Source organism: Xyrauchen texanus, chromosome 41 (genome assembly GCF_025860055.1).
Source record: "Xyrauchen texanus isolate HMW12.3.18 chromosome 41, RBS_HiC_50CHRs, whole genome shotgun sequence".
Classification (NCBI taxonomy): domain Eukaryota; kingdom Metazoa; phylum Chordata; class Actinopteri; order Cypriniformes; family Catostomidae; genus Xyrauchen; species Xyrauchen texanus.
Window position 1 is genome coordinate 17767317 of NC_068316.1, and position 19897 is coordinate 17787213.

General features: G+C 41.8%; 1 protein-coding gene across 1 annotated transcript in view; it reads right to left on the reverse strand.

Moving 5' to 3' along the window:
* The window catches only part of pip4k2aa (phosphatidylinositol-5-phosphate 4-kinase, type II, alpha a), a 49294-nt gene that overhangs the window by 16142 nt on the left and 13255 nt on the right, over positions 1–19897 (reverse strand). The window contains exons 2-6 of the mRNA XM_052113941.1: positions 5406–5503; positions 5139–5235; positions 866–1018; positions 459–605; positions 315–353 (exon numbers count right to left, since the gene is read on the reverse strand). Of these exons, the coding sequence (XP_051969901.1) occupies positions 315–353; positions 459–605; positions 866–1018; positions 5139–5235; positions 5406–5503 (534 nt within the window). The remainder of the gene's footprint in view (positions 1–314; positions 354–458; positions 606–865; positions 1019–5138; positions 5236–5405; positions 5504–19897) is intronic.

Consider the following 19897-nt stretch of genomic DNA (forward strand, 5'->3'; position numbering starts at 1 on the left):
AGATCTACATCTGTGCACCTGATAATCACACAGGCGGTCTAAAATCAGCACGCCACACTCTCATACGTACACTCTTCTTCTGAGTAAATTAAAGTGCTAGAAGTGACAAATGATTAGCAACTGCAGAATGAACCATCTTTAGTAAAGACAGAAGCATGGTGAGTTGATGTGAAAAATTCTGAACACAGAAAACTACTCTGTGCTCATGACCGATTAAAAAATGCAGTATTAGGGAAGGTATGAAACCTATTGCTTTTACTGCAAACTCCCATTGGAGTTTTGCTCGAGAGATTGTGCTTGAGTGTGAAACTGACCTTTTCTTTGTCACTTGCCTCTCTGGCAACGGTAGATCCCTATAGAGAAAAAAATTCAACACGTCAAACCATATCATAATCATCATCTGGTATTCACATATTTGAATTTGTGTGACTTTGGCAGCCATTTTTCATAATCCTTACCTTCAGGTCATATTTCTTATACACAGACAACCGGTGACTGAACACGTTGCGAGTGACTATCATATACGTCTCGTCTCCATCTACAGTGAGGCGGTACATACCAAGGAACTGTGGAAGCAGTGTGGTACCATGGCATTCCACGATATACTGTGGTGAGAAAAAGACCTTATAACCATGTGGCTGTTGAAAACTCAATGTAAATGTTATTAGACAAATTTGTTGAATTTCTTTGCCAATATTTAATATTGTCTTATACAAATTCAGATTTGTGGCACCATATAACACCTATAACCTGATGCGCAAATTGATAATTAATTGTTAAATTATTTGAGGTGTATACCAATTTTTTGTTATCAAGGTGTGGTAATTTGTGTAGATGAAGTAAATGTGTGTGCATGTGTGCACACCTGGTGATACTTTTTGAGGATGTTGTGCATCTCGGCCACGTCCTCGCTGCTGATGGTCTTGACGACGTACCTCTTGTCGTAGGAGGTGTGAAAGCGAGCACCACTGCGGCCCTGAGCTTCACTGACAAGAGGCGCGCTGCGGGTCAAAGAGTTCTGCCAACACAAATGGGAAAGATGTCTTAATACATATAATACACTAGTGCTGCACAATTAATCATACCGTAATCGCGATGTCAGCCTGTGCGATTATATGACGGCAAAATGCTGCGATTTTATTAAATAAATAAGTGCATGTGTGGATGTGACAGCCCATTCTCTCTGAGAGCCGTTTGCCCATTTTCTACACCGCTAATAAAAAGATGACCAGTCTGTTTCAGTTTAGGGAGTGGCACGTGTGGTCATGTCATGTGAGTTTCCGGTGTGCAGCGTGGAAATCAGGTGAAAATTGACGCCGAGCAAACCGACACTAAATTGGTGGCCAGAAAAAATTACACAGATCATAGCTTGGCGATATATCTTTATTTCATCCTTAATTAAAGTTCATATAATACGGGAACGTGCCATGTAAATAAATAAATAACTCCAAAACTGTCATTCTCTGTGCGGTCAGAGTCAAACATCATGATAAGATCAATCTTATGTGAAAAATAACACTAAAATGACAACAACAATAAAATGTGTGTGTGTGTGTGTATATATATATATATATATATATATATATATATATATATATATAGTTTTTGGATAGACAAGATTGACAAATGCTTATCAATAATACTCTTATGGCTAAAATATCAATATGACTAAATGTTACTAAAATATGACTAAAATGTCAACAGTTTTCATTGACTAAAACTACATTAAAAAGCCCAGTAAGCCAAACAAAACAAAGCACAATTACAGATGTTTTTGAGAGTGTCACGCCATATGACAAGTTTTCACAGAGATATAAAGAGACATGCACCGTTAGCAAAGTGGGATTTCAGAAAATGATCCACACACTGGACAAGAGGTACCAGCTATATGTAGAACTTTTTAGAAAGAGGATTTGGAAATACCAGATGGTCATTTAAAAAAAAAAAAACAAAAAAAAAAAACACAACAACAACAACAGTTTTAGTGGTTTGAGTGAACCACACTTTTATATCCAGTTTCCTTTTCAAAGGAGTTTATAAAAAGTATGTTACATCCTGATAAAATGTCCCTGTTTGTTTGGGCAATCTTATTTTCATGAAAATGTTTATGTTCTTATTTATTGTTCCATTTTATTTAGGTGGAATATTGAGAAAATAACAAGTTTGCAGTAATGCAAAATATTATTTAATTTTGTAAAAATATTTTTATTTGAAAACATTGCATTTATAGTTGTTGTTGTTGCTAGTTTGTATGTTTGAGTTGAGAAATAAAAATGTCAGCATTATCAGTAATCTATTTGTGCATTTTCCTTGATAACCAAGCAAGTTGACTCATGTTACCATTTGTTTATTAAATCGCAATCGCATATCGCAATATGACATTTTCCCCAAATCGTGCAGCCCTATATTACACACACACAAAGAACCTTCACATTCTCTGACATACATAGGAACACATTTATTGACAGCTTCATATACAGGCAGAAAAGGTTAATAAAACAGAGGTGATTTCTCTACACCTTAATCACACCACATTTAAAGAAAACGGTCATTTAAAGCAATACAGTTAAAATAAACAATTGCCTTTTTTCTTGTAGTTCAATTTAATATACCACCAACATTTCTAAAAGCAATTGATTAGCACCATGAAACTCATCTGAAACTCTCATTAAAGAAACATCCTAACGCTTTCTATCAAATTCTATCTTAGCTGTTTAATTTAGGAGTAAGATTTAATTTAGGAAACTTGAACTTGTAAGATCTTAACTTAAGACTTGAGATTGAAAGTTTCTGTAACATGGCCGCTGATACCAAAATGTTGTGTGATACCAAAACATTGAGGCAGCTTTAACACTTTTAGTGCACAGTTCAGTTCACTTTGATGGTTTTTGGACAATTAGACCATTAACACACTGATGCGCACTATTGAAACTGTGGTATGGTTCACGTAGACTATAGTACAGTTTGCAATTGGTAAGAAATCTAGACTAACTTGTGGAAATGGCACTCACATCGATCATGATTTAGAACCAAATGATACACGGGGAACAGGGGGAGGGAGGTGGAATCTAATTTGGTTTTGAACCAAGTATGAAAACAGCCTCAATGTAACTGCCATCCCCACAGACACTTGACCACTTAGAAGCAGGCACAGAAGAATTTCTGACAGTTTTCTATACAACAATGAAGTGGTCTGCCCTTGTGGCTGTCCCACTTTCAGAAAAAAGCTAGCAATGGACACATAATGCACTTGAAAGGACTGGAGGGTTGCTGTCTCTGCTTAGTAAGGTTGAGTGACAGTTACAGCTGCATAAAGCGAGTAGCTCAGACCACTCTATGTACATTCCCAAGGTCTGCTTCCTCCAACCACAACTTATACACATTAGGGTATCCATTAATCAGTAAATACTGTTAAAACATAAACATTTTCGACAACTTCAAACAACATCGGACACAATGTATGGTAAAAAAATAAATACACAAAGCCAATCCTATCCCAGTGATAAAGTGCATAGTCCTAATCCTCGACTACAGTGAGTTGTATCCCGAGTGGGCTCCACCTGCAAAAGTAGATTGCGTCACTCCCATCTCTAGTGTGCCCGCAGAGAGATGCTTCTGACTTTTGTATATAATTGTGTTAAAAACAACCTTGTGTAGCCCCCTTCAGGAAGAAAACATCTTTGGGCTTATGCGCTTTTCAAGTTGTTGAGACACTGGACAAATTTGACTTCACATCAGACATATGCCATGAAAAAACATAGAAAACAATCATAAAAAATAAATTTAATAATTATTAATTTAATAATAATAATAATAAATGACCTATCTTAAACTATTATTATAATAATATATGAGTGAGCTTAAACTATTAAAATAATTTTAGCTGTTATAAATTGTTATAGTTCTTTAAAAATGGAAAGATACTGTACTTATCACGACATTACTTTTTTTTTTTTTTTTATGATGTGGAAAAGCAATTATAATGAATAAACACTTGTTTATTTTACAACGCTTAATAAACTGAATAAAGATGACCAGATTTTTTCCCATTTGTCCGGCAAACTTCATCATTCCCAAACACGTTGACCACCACCAAATAGTCTTAGCGGAAGCTCAGACACACACATCCTCAAATCTATGTGACTGGACTTCCCTCTATACACTCAATAAGCAGTACGCATCAAGTATACTCATCAAACACAAAAAAGCAGGATATGAGATTTTGAAAGCTAAAAGTCATGCGAGTGAGGGCACGTAGGTGTTCAGCTGACTGGTTATTCAGCAGGGAAGTGTGTACACAGATGGGCTGGAAATAGTGATGATGAGGCAGGCAGCTGTCAGGGAACACAGGTTGGACTGAAAAACCACAATGCTGAACACTAAAACTGAGTCATAGTGAGATTACATTAGATCTGTTTTATAAAACAGCACTGCTATTATGCAGATATCTCAAAGAACCAGACGTTTGACTTGTGTAAAGTTGCAGCTTATTCTGGAAAAGAACCACCCACTTAGACTGGAAAAGAACATTGGGACTAACAAGGACTAAGAATAAGATGTGCATTCTGGGAAACTGCTGTTTTTTTGTATATGTGTCAGGGTTACAGCTATGTTAATATAAGGCCTTTTAAACCCACACAAGCAGGCAGGGATCTTTAACAAGACTATTACTGATTACAGAGAACAGTGAAAGCATATCTTCCTCTTTAGCTGAAATGAGAAATGTTGAGAAAAGGCTTTTTGCCTAATGCACATTGATTGTAACTACTTCCTAAAAAAGGCATTTTCCTCCATGAAAGTGATATAAGGAAAGCAATATGAGGCCAATTAAGAATGTTTTGTACGTGGGAGCCCGAGGAACCAAAGGACAGCTATGACATTACAGTGTTATTAAGGGGAATAATGGTCTTTATTACGACAGCAAATTGAGTGGTTAATGACTAAATTACCTCTTGTTAATCACGGGGTTTCCTCACCCAGTCTTGAATCTATTTTACATTGTTTAGGAATGAGTATACTGGTGTTTTGTGTGGTTTAACTGCAGTATGGTTCTGTGGTTTTCAGAACTTCAGTGATCTGACTGAACATAATAACTTAATTTATTTCATTTATATAATTTCTCTCTTCACAGAGCCTACCTGGAAGTCCTGGTCATCAATGTTGAACCTCTCTCTCAAATTACGGAAAACAAGAGGGCAATACTCCTTGAACTTAAAATGGCTTGGCATATTCTCTCTGAAAAGCAAAGCAACCAAGGGATTAAATTAAATTCACATAAGCAACATCTGTAGGCTTTTGTAATAAGATTAAAATCTGTTGGATTACAAAGATGAGAGTGAAAGACAATAAGGCATTGTCAAAACAGTGAGCCTGAGAAAGAGGGGAGGAGTTTAAGAGGAACTCACTTGTTGAAAAGGTGGTTGTCCACCTTGATCTTAGAGTAGGCCTTGAAGTCATCCGGCATAAGCATGATGGGAATCTGAACATGGCTCAACTCGTTTATCTTGAGAGAGAGAGAGAGAGAGAGAGAGAGAGAGAGAGAGAGATTTAGCTACAGACAACTTGTTCAGGGTTTAGGTTTTTGAAAAGCAGTCAAATGGGGAGGGTGTTATCTAAATAGTAGGGTTTATGATTGCCAGTATAATGCTGATCCAATGAAATGTCCAGTGGGAGGTGCCAAAGGCAAGTGAATTGGTTTCGTAATTCAAATTATATATTATATGAATATTAGATGGAGGTTTTAATGAGTAAAACTTACCTCCCTAACCTAAAATTTAACCTAAACCTAACCCAAAGTAATCTAAAATTAAATGGGAGGTAGACACAAATCAGACATCCTTACCCCTAACCAATGTCTAAACCAAAAGCATAGTGTACACTACAGGACTCAAGCTCATCTCCTTTGATGTTTTGAGTTGGCAAGTCGTCCGCGAAGAGAAGTCTCAGATCTCACAACAAAAGGTCTTGTAGCATGCACACTCCTGCGACAAGCCCAAACAGGTCGCAGATGTACGACAGATTTCAAAACAACTTGATAACTAGACGTCTTGTTGTCAGGTGTGTTCACTGTCCTGACAAGCGAGAGACCGACAATAGGCCAGAGCCAATTAAATATAAAGAGAGTGCAAGAGGAGAGCAAGGTATTGGGAAGCAGGAGACAAAAGACCTCTGTCTTTATTAGCCTATTTTCAGCTGGATTTTTTCGTTTGCAAATAAGCGCAAAAATTATCACAAGCTGTTCTTTCATATTTGTTGACGTTATCACAAATAAACTGTGTGAATCTGTGAATGAATTTCTTTATTGTTATTTTAAGATGCGTTTTGTGCAATACGTTTGAAACAGGACAATGCCAAAGACAGTTGTAATGTGGTCCAAAATGTTTTGAGACTCGTCCACCTGAAATCAGAGAATTTCCCCTCAAATTCAGAACACAAGTGGACAAAAGAGAGGACCAGGTGTAACAGTGATTTGTCTAGAATGTAGAATATCGTCAATAGGCTGAAAAATATTGAGATATAATTTATTTAGCCATATCGCCCAGCCCTGTATACAAGCATTAAAATGTATATTTTTTCGAATGATGTGTTATAGTAAAAGTGTTTTGATATCATAGCATGGTAGTGTGTGAGTAGTAGTGTGAAAAATAAGTGTTAATAAAGTGATAATCAGCCATTGCAGTCTTGATTTATGTGAACATGAATAAAACGTACAGTCGTAGCGGCTCTAGTGTTAATTTCACCAGGAAATTGCGATGAAATGTAGAAAGTCAGTTTGCACAAATTAAGGCTATTCATTGTAAAATTCATTCAATAAAACTAGATTGGACCTGGAATAGAGCAGAATCTTAAATAGCCAATATATTTTTGCATCATAACGCTTCTTTGTTTCAAATTTTTTAAATCCTAAAACCTTATTTCCAGGTTTAAATTAGATTTTGAATCGCAAATGTTCAGCGTGGCATCACACATTTGGACCCCACAGTATATTACACTCCCCACAAAAAACACAAAATAAAAATGTGCATTATCCACTGACAAGTGGCCATGGTTATCGGCCAATGCCGATAATCTCAAAATGACAAAATATCAGCCAATTAAATGGCCTGGTTGATTACAATACAACAACTCCAAAGCCCAAAAAACTCCACTTACTACCAGTCAGAAATAAACAGTTCACAGCATTAGCAATAATCATAATTATGCATGTGACTTAAAACCAATGCAAACAAACACACAGGCACTTGGTGCTGAGATGTGCTGGGTACAGAAAAGTCAGTGTGACTGATGTGTTCATCAGAGGCCGATATCTCAGAGACACAATGCACTACTTTGCTCAGCTCAGTAACTGAAACAATGTGCTACATTGAACAGTCATCAATTCCTGCTTTGCACAATTTTCTCCTGTGAAAACAACACTAAAGCATTCTGTAATAAAACCGAAATAACGGAAATTACTTCTGCACTGCGAGAAGTGGGAATTTTAAATGGCTGTGGACACCAATGTTAGTTTTCATTCCAACAAAGAGATCTGGTGACTCATACGTTCTTTCCATTAATTAAAAAAAATAAATAAACAATACTGCTAACTAAACTCAAGAGGGCTGCAGAAGGCTTTAATTACTGTGATATATTTGTTTGTTTGAGGAAGATGAGGGGTGCATGGACCAGGCTAATTATAATCAAATAGGCATGAAGCACAGTGGGAGATAAGAGATAACATTCTCGACAGTAACAGATAAAAAGCAGAACATTTACCAGCAGTAAAAAAATGATTTATATAATAATTTTTCCGCATTTTGTTCTCTCTCTGATTGGCTAAGTTTTAGAATTAGCTAAAAAGACAGGCTGTTTCCTCTACTTTTTTTTTAGTTAAAGTTTAAGAAGCCTAGGGCTGTCATAGGGACAGCTGTGATTTTCTAAAGACACCGATTTCAGTGATGTAGTCATGTAGTATTGCTTACAGCACATTAAAGCTGAAGTATGCAACTTTTCCAGTCTTCAAATTATTTCTTCTATTCCAGCTTAATATGCAGAGACAACTATAAGTGTTACGAATGGAGGCAGACGAGGAGAGCGGATCTAAATGCAAACTTACTTTTATTAACTGAGACAATCAAGAAACACAAAGGAAAACCCTCAACGGGGAAATGAACATAACACTGAACACACGATGAAAACAAAACTGAGAAAACGGGCAGGGACACATACCAGGCTAACAACATTCAACGATAGACAAGGACTGAACCAAAAACCAGGGTATATATACATGAACATAGAACTAAGGGGCCAATGACCAAACAGAACACCAAACAAGATAACGAGGGAAGAAACAGAGGCAAGTGGCAAGTTAACGAGGGACAGGTGAAAGCAATGACGGAAAACACGAACGCTAACAAAGAGACTATGGAGTTACATACGGGACAAAAGTGAAAACTATGGAATGCAAAAAGTGACAAAAATGGCAAACAAGAGGGAACAGTGAAACAAGACGAGGTATGCCTAACAGAGCCCCCCCACAAGGATCGGATTCCAGACGATCCGAAATAAATAAAAAACAAATAATAAAATAAAAAAAAACACCAGGAGCAGACGGGCAGACCAGGGGGGCACGAGAGCAGGCAGGAAGTCCAAGGGGGCACAGAGGGCAGGCAGGAAGTTCAGGGGGGCACAACGGGCAGGCAGGAAGTCCAAGGGGGCACAGAGGGCAGGCAGGAGGTCCAAGGGGGCACAGAGGGCAGGCAGGAGGTCCTGGGGGGCACAAAGGGCAAGGACAGGTTCAGGTGGTCTGGGAGCTGGCCACAGGGCAAGGGTAGGTTTGGGAGGTCTGGGAGCTGGCCACAGGGCAAGGACCGGTTTGGGGAACCTGGGAGCTGGCCACAGGGCAAGGACCGATTTGGGGAACCTGGGAGGAGGCCACTGGACAGGGACTGGGTCAGGGGCCCTGGGAAGAGGCCACAGGACAGGGACCGGGTCAGGAGGCCTGGGAGGAGGCCACAGGACTGGAACAGGGTCAGGAGGCCTGGGAGGAGGCCACAGGACGGGAACAGGGTCAGGGGGCCTGGGAGGAGGCCACAGGACAGGGACTGGGTCAGGAGGCCTGGGAGGAGGCCACAGGACGGGAACAGGGTCAGGAGGCCTGGGAGGAGGCCACAGGACGGGAACAGGGTCAGGAGGCCTGGGAGGGGGCCACAGGGCTGGAACAGGTTCAGGGGCCCTGGGAGGAGGCCACAGGACAGGGGCCGGGTCAGGAGGCCTGGGGGGAGGCCACAGAACGGGAACAGAGTCAGGAGGTCTGGGAGGAGACCACAGGACAGGGACTGGGTCAGGAGGCCTGGGAGGAGGCCACAGGACGGGAACAGGGTCAGGAGGCCTGGGAGGAGGCCACAGGACGGGAACAGGGTCAGGAGGCCTGGGAGGAGGCCACAGGACGGGAACAGGGTCAGGAGGCCTGGGAGGAGGCCACAGGACAGGGACTGGGTCAGGAGGCCTGGGAGGAGGCCACAGAACGGGAACAGGGTCAGGAGGCCTGGGCGGAGTCCACAGGACAGGGACTGGGTCGGGGGCCCTGGGAGGAGGCCATAGGATAGGGGCCGGGTCAGGAGGCCTGGGAGGAGGCCACAGGTCAGGAACAGGGTCAGGGACCCTGGGAGGAGGCCACAGGACAGGGGCCGGGTCAGGAGGCCTGGGCGGAGGCCACAGATCAGGAACAGGGTCAGGGGCCCTGGGAGAAGGCCCTAGAGGCGGAGACCTGGAAGGCTCTGGCGGCGGGGCTGATGGAGGTGGCGCCATAGGAGGCTCTAGAGGAGGAGGCCTGGAAGGCTCTGGAGGCGGAGCCGTAGGAGGCTCGGGAAGCGGAGCCCAGGAAGGCTCGAGAGACTTGAGGAGCGGAATCCTAGAGAGCCCGGGAGGCGGAGCCGTAGGAGGCTCAGGAGGCGGAGCCGTAGGACGCTCGAGAGGTGGAGCCCTAGAAAGCTCTGGAGTCTCTGGGAGCAGAGCCGTAGGAGGCTCAGGAGGCGGAGCTGTAGGAGGCTCAGGAGGCGGAGCCGTAGGTGGCTCAGGAGGCGGAGCCGTAGGATGCTCGAGAGGTGGAGCCATAGGAGGCTTTGGAGGTGGAGCCGTAGGAGGCTCAGGAGGCGGAGCCGTAGGAGGCTCGAGAGGTGGAGCCCTAGAAAGCTCAGAAGTCTCTGGGAGCAGAACCGTAGGAGGCTCGGGAGGTGGAGCCGTAGGAGGCTCGGGGAGAAGGACCGTAGGAGGCTCGAGAGGCTTGAGGGGCAGAGCCCTGGAAAGCTCAGTAGTCTCTGGGAGCAGAGCCGTAGGAGGCTCAGGAGGTGGAGCCGTAGGAGGCTCTGGAGGCGGAGCCACAGGAGGCTCAGGGAGAAGGGCCGTAGAAGGCTCGAGAGGCTGGAGGGGCGGAGCCCTGGAAGGCTCGAGAGGCTTGAGAGGTGGAGCTCTGGGAAGCTCGGAGGGCGGAGCTCTGGGAAGCTCGGAGGGCGGAGCTCTGGAAAGCTCGGAAGGCGGAGCTCTGGAAAGCTCGGAAGGCGGAGCTCTGGGAAGCTCAGGAAGCTCGGAAGACAGGGTTCTAGGAAGCTCGGAAGGCGGAGCTTTGGAAAGCTCGGAAGGCGGAGCTCTGGAAAGCTCGGAAGGCGGAGCTCTGGAAAGCTCGGAAGGCGGAGCTCTGGAAAGCTCGGAAGGCGGAGCTCTGGGAAGCTCGGAAGGCGGAGCTCTGGGAAGCTCGGGAGGCGGAGCTCTGGGAAGCTCGGAAGGCGGAGCTCTGGGAAGCTCAGGAAGCTCGGAAGACAGGGTTCTAGGAAGCTCGGAAGGCGGAGCTCTGGAAAGCTCGGAAGGCGGAGCTCTGGAAAGCTCGGAAGGCGGAGCTCTGGAAAGCTCGGGGGGTACTGGCTCTTGGACGGTCATGGCCACTGGCACTGGGTCAGGGACGGTCGAGGCCACAGGCGCCGGCTCAGGGACGGTCGAGGCCACAGGCGCCGGCTCAGGGACGGTCGAGGCCACAGGCGCCGGCTCAGGGACGGTCGAGGCCACAGGCGCCGGCTCAGGGACGGTCGAGGCCACAGGCGCCGGCTCAGGGACGGTCGAGGCCACAGGCGCCCGGCTCAGGGACGGTCCGAGGCCACAGGCGCCGGCTCAGGGACGGTCGAGGCCACAGGCGCCGGCTCAGGGACGGTCGAGGCCACAGGCGCCGGCTCAGGGACGGTCGAGGCCACGCGCCGGCTCAGGGACGGTCGAGGCCACAGGCACCGGCTCAGGGACGGTCGAGGCCACAGGCGCCGGCTCAGGGACGGTCGAGGCCACAGGCGCTGGCTCGCTGACCGTGGCAGGCGTGGGCTCGCTGACCGTGGCAGGCGTGGGCTCGCTGACCGTGGCAGGCGTGGGCTCGCTGACCGTGGCAGGCGTGGGCTCGCTGACCGTGGCAGGCGTGGGCGCTGGCTCGCTGACCGTGGCAGGCGTGGGCTCACTGACCATGGCAGGCGTGGGCGCTGGCTCGCTGACCGTGGCAGGCGTGGGCGCTGGCTCGCTGGCCGTGGCAGGCGGAGACTGGGGAGCAGAAGCCTTTCTTCTTTTCCTCCTCCTCCGGGCGGATGAAGCTGGCAGCGCTGGCTCGTTGGCCGTGGCCAGCACGGAAAGCCCAGAGGCGGAAACCAGGATCGAGAGAGGTGGCTCCCCGGTAGCGAGCTCCCTCAAGACCAGACTCACATACTCCATACACGTGAGGTCTCCGGGGTCCGGCAATTCCCTCTGCCGGTGTCTTGGTAGCCCGAGCCGGTAGATGGTCTTCAGGGATGTGTTGTCAAAGCCGGTGTGGATGGCAACAGTGGAAAAAAAGTGGGAGTACTCGTGGTAGGTCAGATCCGCCTGGGCCAGTTCCATAAAGAAAGCTGCTAGATCCATATTTGGCGGTCTATCATTCTGTTACGAATGGAGGCAGACGAGGAGAGCGGATCTAAATGCAAACTTACTTTTATTAACTGAGACAATCAAGAAACACAAAGGAAAACCCTCAATGGGGAAATGAACATAACACTGAACACACGATGAAAACAAAACTGAGAAAACGGGCAGGGACACATACCAGGCTAACAACATTCAACGATAGACAAGGACTGAACCAAAAACCAGGGTATATATACATGAACATAGAACTAAGGGGCCAATGACCAAACAGAACACCAAACAAGATAACGAGGGAAGAAACAGAGGCAAGTGGCAAGTTAACGATGGACAGGTGAAAGCAATGACGGAAAACACGAACGCTAACAAAGAGACTATGGAGTTACATACGGGACAAAAGTGAAAACTATGGAATGCAAAAAGTGACAAAAATGGCAAACAAGAGGGAATAGTGAAACAAGACGAGGTATGCCTAACAATAAGTAAGCCATTCACAGGTTCATTTTCTCGAAAACTGTAAACACTGTCTCAAAAAATATGATGTTTGTTTTGAGAAACCCATTTAGAATTTTTGAACAATGGCAGACGATGGGTGAATTTAGAAAGCTGTTTTGAAAACATAGTTTATTTTTGCAATTCCATTCTGTGGTGATAGTGTTGCAGAAATTACATACTTCAGCTTTAAAACAGTTTAAACAAATTTAAATAAAACATGGAAATGCAAGGAAATTGTCATATCTTCTAAAATGCCACAATGATCTCACAGGAAATTTGGCACCAGTAGGTCAAAAGTTCTTTAGCTGAAATAGATCAGTGGTTATAGAAATTCAAACCATTGCCTGGTCAAACCATTGCCTGGTCAAACCATTGCCAGTGGCCGAAGCTGGAAGTGTTGTTAAACATATTGGCAAATGTGAGCTCCAGTTTCCAGGTGAAATGCCCACAGAGTTGTGCCAAAACTGAGATGTAAATCAAGTTGTTTTTAGTTGTAAATAGGTCATTAAGGTTTTCTGAGATGGTAAAAATTTGAAAATCATATCTTTTAAAAATCTAGTTTAAAAACCATTTGTCAAGTTCACAGAAAAGTAGACTAATCTTTGAGAGGTTGGTTTCACAAATGTTTGAAAAATATTTATCAAAATTTTCTTAATTTCTTCAAAAAAAATGTGTGTGTGTGTGTGTGGGGCGCAAGTCTGACATGCAGTCGAAGGAGGAAAGGAGATGCACACGTGAAGGTGAGATTCTCCGTCCGGTTGCATTTTTTTTTTATCTATACCGTAGATAAGCAAATGTAAATGGTATGATAACAGTCTATTTTCATACCGTGGTATATGTATATACGTGGTTTCAAACTGGTATACTGCTGCAAACCTACTCGTATCATGTTGATATTCTATAGAGCAAATGTTGGGATGTCAATGTGGTATGGTCATTTATCGGTAAAATTAAAGTCCCACATTGTACGATTAATTAAAAGAGTAGGGAAGGTTATAGGCACCTCACTCCTTACTTTTTTGTAGGAAATGTTTGAGGAAGAGGTTATTTGACAGGGTAAGAAAATTGTGTCTGAATTAGATCACACAAAGAGTGTGACCTAATGCTTCAAGGTGGAAGGTAACAGCCAAGAGACAAGTTCTCTATGGAGCCATTATCGACAAAGTTGTTGAATAAAGAAAGGTAGAAGTAGATACTGAAGGGATAAGGTACTGAGGGTATATGTTGACTAATGTTAAGTATGCTGTGTTGTGATGTAATAGAAGTATATAATTTTTTTTTGGGTGTGTGTGTTCAAATGTAACAGGAAGATGTGAGTATGTGTTGAGTATTTTTACAGTGTTTATATATAATAGCACCCTTGATGCCCATGGCAAATTTCTCTATGGATACCAATAAAGAATAAAACAAATAATAATGGTCAACAGGAATGCATATATTATTAACTATATGCCCTAACCCAAACTCCAATCCTAAACCTAACCGTCAGTGGAGTAAAATGTTATCTAAGAGGTAAAATGCAACTTCAGAATCACATTCATAATTGATTATGTGAACGCAATTACTTCCTGGTTTCCATGGGACCAGAACCTGAGTCTCTGAGACTGCTGTAGTAGAGTAGTGGCACAAGAAATAGAAAGCACATATGAATGGATACAAAGATGTCTGATGGGAGATGATGTTTGTCAGTAACTCAGCAGAATGGGGTCATGTCAGGCTACATGTCGAGTTCCTATGTGATCGTGTTTAACATGCACAGAAGATCTCCTTGGTTTGCTCAGTCATCTAGGATCTTATTTTGCAAACTTGTTTACATCTACCCTAATCATTAAGTAATAAGGCTAATGTTAATCAAGATGCGAGTTACGGCTAATTGCTTCATTTCCTCCTAGAAACATATACCAACAGTGTAAGCACACAAAGGTCAAACAAGTTGCATTATCTGCCTCCATTTTGGGGCTCCCTGCTTGTCAGTCAAATCATTTAACTTAGTTTGCTCACAGGCAGCTGGAGACAGGTTGTCTTTTAAGACTTGGAGGATATTGCATCGACCCACTGTGATGCGACCTCTTAAAGAATGGAGAGCAGTGAGGTCTCTAGAGACTTTCCTATTGGCTGGTCAAATGCCAAGCTTCTGGATTTGAGGGGTGTCTCAGAGCCCAAGCACTGTGGGTAAGCAGTTCTACTTATTGGATACAGAATTTCATTCTTTTTTCTAATCTAAAGAAATGTGATTACACCTCATTTGTTATGTATTTCAATGTCAATTTTGAGAAATCTTCATGGCACAACACACATTCAAGTGTCATGCCAGTTATTTAGAAATAAGGTCTTTCATTGTGTATATTCAGCCTGTCATAACATAGACTAATCAAACTGCAGATTAAATTAAGACTAATGGAATATCCATCAGTAATTTAAAGTAAACAAAGGCTCATTACACAAGAATGATTATTTAACTGTATTACTGACCTGCATGTATGCATTGCCACCTTATTTGTTAAGTGTTTCATTACTTGCAATCTTATATAAGACCATACAAATAGCACATGCAGTGTTAACAGTGATAGACTTGACCTATTCCATTAAAATGTGTTTCCTCAATTTCTGTCAAAAAAGGTCATGGGTGGGGTTCTAACCTGTCCAGGGGCATAGCTTACAGGGTGATCCAAGCAAGCTTTAGGTTACTGAAGCTCTTTACGAGAATGCAGATTGTGAAAGGAAGTCAGGCATTTTAAACAGGGTCACTTGAAACCCTTTAAAGCCTTGGGCCTGACACAAGTAAGTGTAAAGAGGCTTTAATGCATGCTGTGGTTACTGCTTAGTGAGTTAGGCTCATCTTTCACATTGAGGTCAGAAATTAGGCAATGCTGAGCAGTAGTTATGATGAGTGAATTTATATTTGTAGGACTATCAAACAGCAAACAGAGTGTGAGCAATCCAAGTTACACATGCATTACAAATAATAATAAAATAAATATTAATTTGGAAAATAAATATGACACATACTGTATCTTTTTAACATTTCAAGGAAATTAAATATGCCTAAGAAGAAAAACAAAACTAAGTATGAATAAAAGAAGCAAATTCATGAAAGTTTGTGTCTAATCACAAAAATTTAAATCTATTTAATTTTTTTGGACTGTGCTGACAAAGTGGACATAGTTTCTATAGAATAGATGGGCCATATGACCATTAGTAACTGCTCTGCTGCTATGATGTTAAGAAGTTGGTTTCTAATATGGTGTGTTGCTTTCTCAATGATCAATGACTGTTTGTGTAATAATTGTTCATGAATCCCTGCTTTGTCCGGAGCAGTGAAAATGTCAACTTTTCTTAAGCAAAAACCCAACTACAGTAAAATTATTTGGTTTCTCAGCATCTTCTGCACATTTGAGTTGATCCCAACAGTGGCTCTATATAAGGTCCGGATTTTGACAATTGAGGGACTAATACACAACTATTACAAAAGGTGTAAACAATTATTGATGCTCAAGAATGCAACACAAGCAGAACTAAGGGGTGCAAACTTTTGAACAGTATGATTTGTGTAAATAAGAGTACATTTTGTGTTATGTAGCTTTTGAAGGGCAGTACTACATAAAAAATATAATCTCTTATAGGCTACTTGTATCAATTCTGAAAGGGGTGTTGAAACATAAAAACAAAAGGGCTATTCAAACTGCTGCACTTAACTGTATAGGCTATATAGTTTGTGAAAATTTATATTTTATTTTAGATCAAATGTTTTTTTCATGATTTAACTGCATTTTAGCTTTTTTTATGTACAAATTCCATGTAGCCTATCCTATCCATATGATGTCATATTGCATGCATAATTAGGCCTATGAAATGAATCCACATATTGTAATCAAAAATTCAAAATACAACCCCCACATCTGAACATATAAGTGCTTGTACTACGTAAAAAAATGCAGTGTAGCTGTCTAAATGTGACATTGTCTGATTTACCTCTGTGCTCGTGGAGAAATTAACATTACAGAAAAATACTCGTTTACATATTCACGTGCTGCAAGAAGAAATAGATCGGCTTCTTTTCAGCCCGTTGTTGAAAACACATTTTATATTGGTGCATTTCTACTTGTGCTGAATGACAGGATGACAAAGAGTGCGCGCCAAACATATGACGTCATTGCCATGGTATCCAGATATATTTCAGCAGATTTGCAGAAAGACTACAATGAAAGTATCAACGCGCAACACTTCAAAACTGCTTCTCTTCTCTGCAAACAATACCAAAGACAATAGCGAGAAGTAAAATTAGTACATCAAATGTAAGTAGAAAAAAATCTGTGAGCCTACCAGCTGAAGCCGGGACATAATTACAATGTTTAGAGAATTGTCTGGTCACCCTACTTTAACGCAATGAGAAAACAATCCCGCAAGGAGAAAACAATCCTTCATACAGCACTTAATGCCATGACCTTATGAATAAAAGTCTTGTTGCTCCTATTCAAATCAAATCAAATCACTTTATTGTCACACTACCATGTACACAAGTGCAACAGTAGGAGAAATTCTTGTGTGCAATTCCGAGCAACATAGCAGTCATGACAGTGACGAGACATATACCAATTACAATAAACAACATACTTACGCAACACAATTTACATATCAAATGTACACATACTTACACAACACGATAATTATATACAATACACACAATATAGAGTACACAATATACAATACACTAAGTAAGTAGTATATGATATATATATATATATATATATATATATATATATATATATATATATATATATATATATATATGAAGTAGTATATTGAGGAGAATATGTTGACAGTCCAGTGTGAGATTATAGCTGAATAAAGTGCAGTGATAATTATTGATCCTGATAGATCAAGTGTTCAACAGTCTGATTGCTTGGGGGAAAAAGCTATCATGTAGTCGGCTGGTGCGGGTCCTGATGCTGCGATACCGCCTGCCTGATGGTAGCAGTGACAACAGACCATGACTCGGGTGGCTGGAGTCTCTGATGATCCTCCAAGCTTTTTTCACACACCGCCTGGTATATATGTCCTGGAGGGAGGGAAGCTCACCTCCGATGATGTTCCTGGCAGTTAGCACCACCCTTTGCAGGGCTTTGCAGTTGTGCGCGGTGCTATTGCCGTACCTGGCAGTGATGCAGCCAGTCAGGATGCTCTCTACAGTGCTGGTATAGAACCGTGTGAGGATGTGATGGTTCATTCCAAAGGCCATATTTTGTGGAAGGGCAAATTAAAACATTTTAAGACCCGCGGAATCCCTGCATGAGAACCTGACACTAATTCACCCACAAACCAAAGAAAGTGCTAACCAAAATGCAGAAACCAAAATCTCTACCATCTCAAGACCTTCTTCTGCTGTGTGCCCATCTGCTCTAAATATAACTTGTATATGTAACAGCATAGTGATGGAAAAACCAACATGTTGTACAATGTGGTGTTAATATTGTGTTAAGTTGAAATGCAATTGAAGTTAAGTGGTGTTGTGAGGGGTTAAGAGGCAACAGGCTCTTGCAGAAACATGTGCGAGCAGGATGAGGTATGAGCTGTGCTTTCTAGAGTACTAAGCTTGCCTGCTGGCAACAGTGAAGCAACATGGAGCACAGCCCTGGAGCCTGATGTATACAGTGACCCCATGCCAACTATAGCAGGGGGCCTTCTTACTGACTCTTAGTACCTACAGCCCTTTTTGGAAAGCAGACTTATTCCTTTTAAGGGTTCTGTGCACTAGAGCTGGACTATATTGACAAATAATTGGACTGCGATGTTACTTTTTGTGGATCGTATCGTTTAATTGAAAATTAACCAGGGCTCTAGGCAACAATGCCACTGAATGTGACAAAAATGCCATGGAGATTTAAAATGACACGGGCAAAAAATCTCCTAACATTTGATATATTTCATAATATCTAGAGATCTACTGATTCAATTTAAAGGAATAGTTAACCAAAATATAACATTTGTCATAATTTATTTACCCTGTTGTTGTTCCAAACTATAGATGTATGCAACAACAAATTTCACTGATGTTTAAGTGGAATTTTTGTAATCGACTAGTCTAGAAGTAGGAAACCTTCAGAAAAAAGGTTTGGAATAATGTACAGATTTTTCTGTTTCGGAAGGAAATTGGTACTTTATTTCACCAACGTGGCATTCAACTGATCACAAAGTATTGTCAGGACATTACTGATGTAAAAAACAGCACCATAACTAAAGTCAATTTTGATCAAATCTAGAGAGGCCCCATTTCCAGCAGCCATCACTCCAACACTTTATCCTTGAGTAATCATACTAAATTGCTAATTTGGTACAAATTAGAAATTGTCATTATATCAAACACAGTTGAAAACTATTTGGATCATTAAATGAAGCTTAACTTTGTGTTTGTTTTTGAGTTGCCACAATATGCAATAGACTGGCATGTCTTAAGGTCAATATTAGGTCAAAAATGGCAAAAACAAAAAAGCTTTCTCTAGAAACTCATCAGTAAATCATTGTTTTAAGGAATAAAGCCAATACAATGCTTGAAATTGCCATAAGACTGAAGATTTCATACAAAGGTGTCCACTACAGTCTTCAAAGACAAAGGACAACTGATTGTAACAAGGACAAAAAGAGATTTGGACGGCCAGATGTACAACTAAACAAGAGGATAAATACATCAGAGTCTCTAGTTTGAGAAATAGACGCCTCACATGTCCTCAGCTGAGAGCTTCATTGAATTCTACCTGCTCAACACCAGTTTCATGTACTACAGTAAAGGGAAGACTTAGGAGTGCAAGCCTAATGGGAAGAATTGCAAAGAAAAAGCCACATTTGAAACAGAAAATCTAAAAGAAAAGGTGAGAGTGGGCAAAGAAACACAGACATTAGACAACTGATAATTGGAAAAGAGTGTTATGGACCTTAACCTATTGAACTTTTGGGGGATCAGCTAGACTGTATGAATCTTACAGATGCTTGACAAGTGCCCGACAACACAGCCACATCTATGGCAAATGCTACAAGAAGTGTGGGGTGAAATGTCACCCGAGTATCTGGACAAACTAACAGCTAGAATGACAAGGATCTGCAAAGCTGTCATTGCAGCACATGGAGGATTTTTTTATGAGAAATCTTTTTAATAGTTTAAGAAGTTCTGATTTTTTTTTCCAAATTGTAATAATAATTTTTCATGTTATTAATGTCTATTAATAACTATACATTGTGATCAGTTGAATGCCACTTTGGTGAATAAAAGTACCAATTTCTTTCCATAAGAGCAAAATCTGTACATTATTCCAAACTTTTGGCCATCAGTGTATGTGAACCATTTTAAATAAATAATCTATTATTCCAACACCCAAATCCAATACTAAATGTCACTGAAAAATATGGAATATATCTATGATGTGCTTGCCTTGATTTACCATCACTGTGCATTAGGCTATCCCAGTGCTACTCAACTTCAGAAAGGTCAGTTGCCACAAAG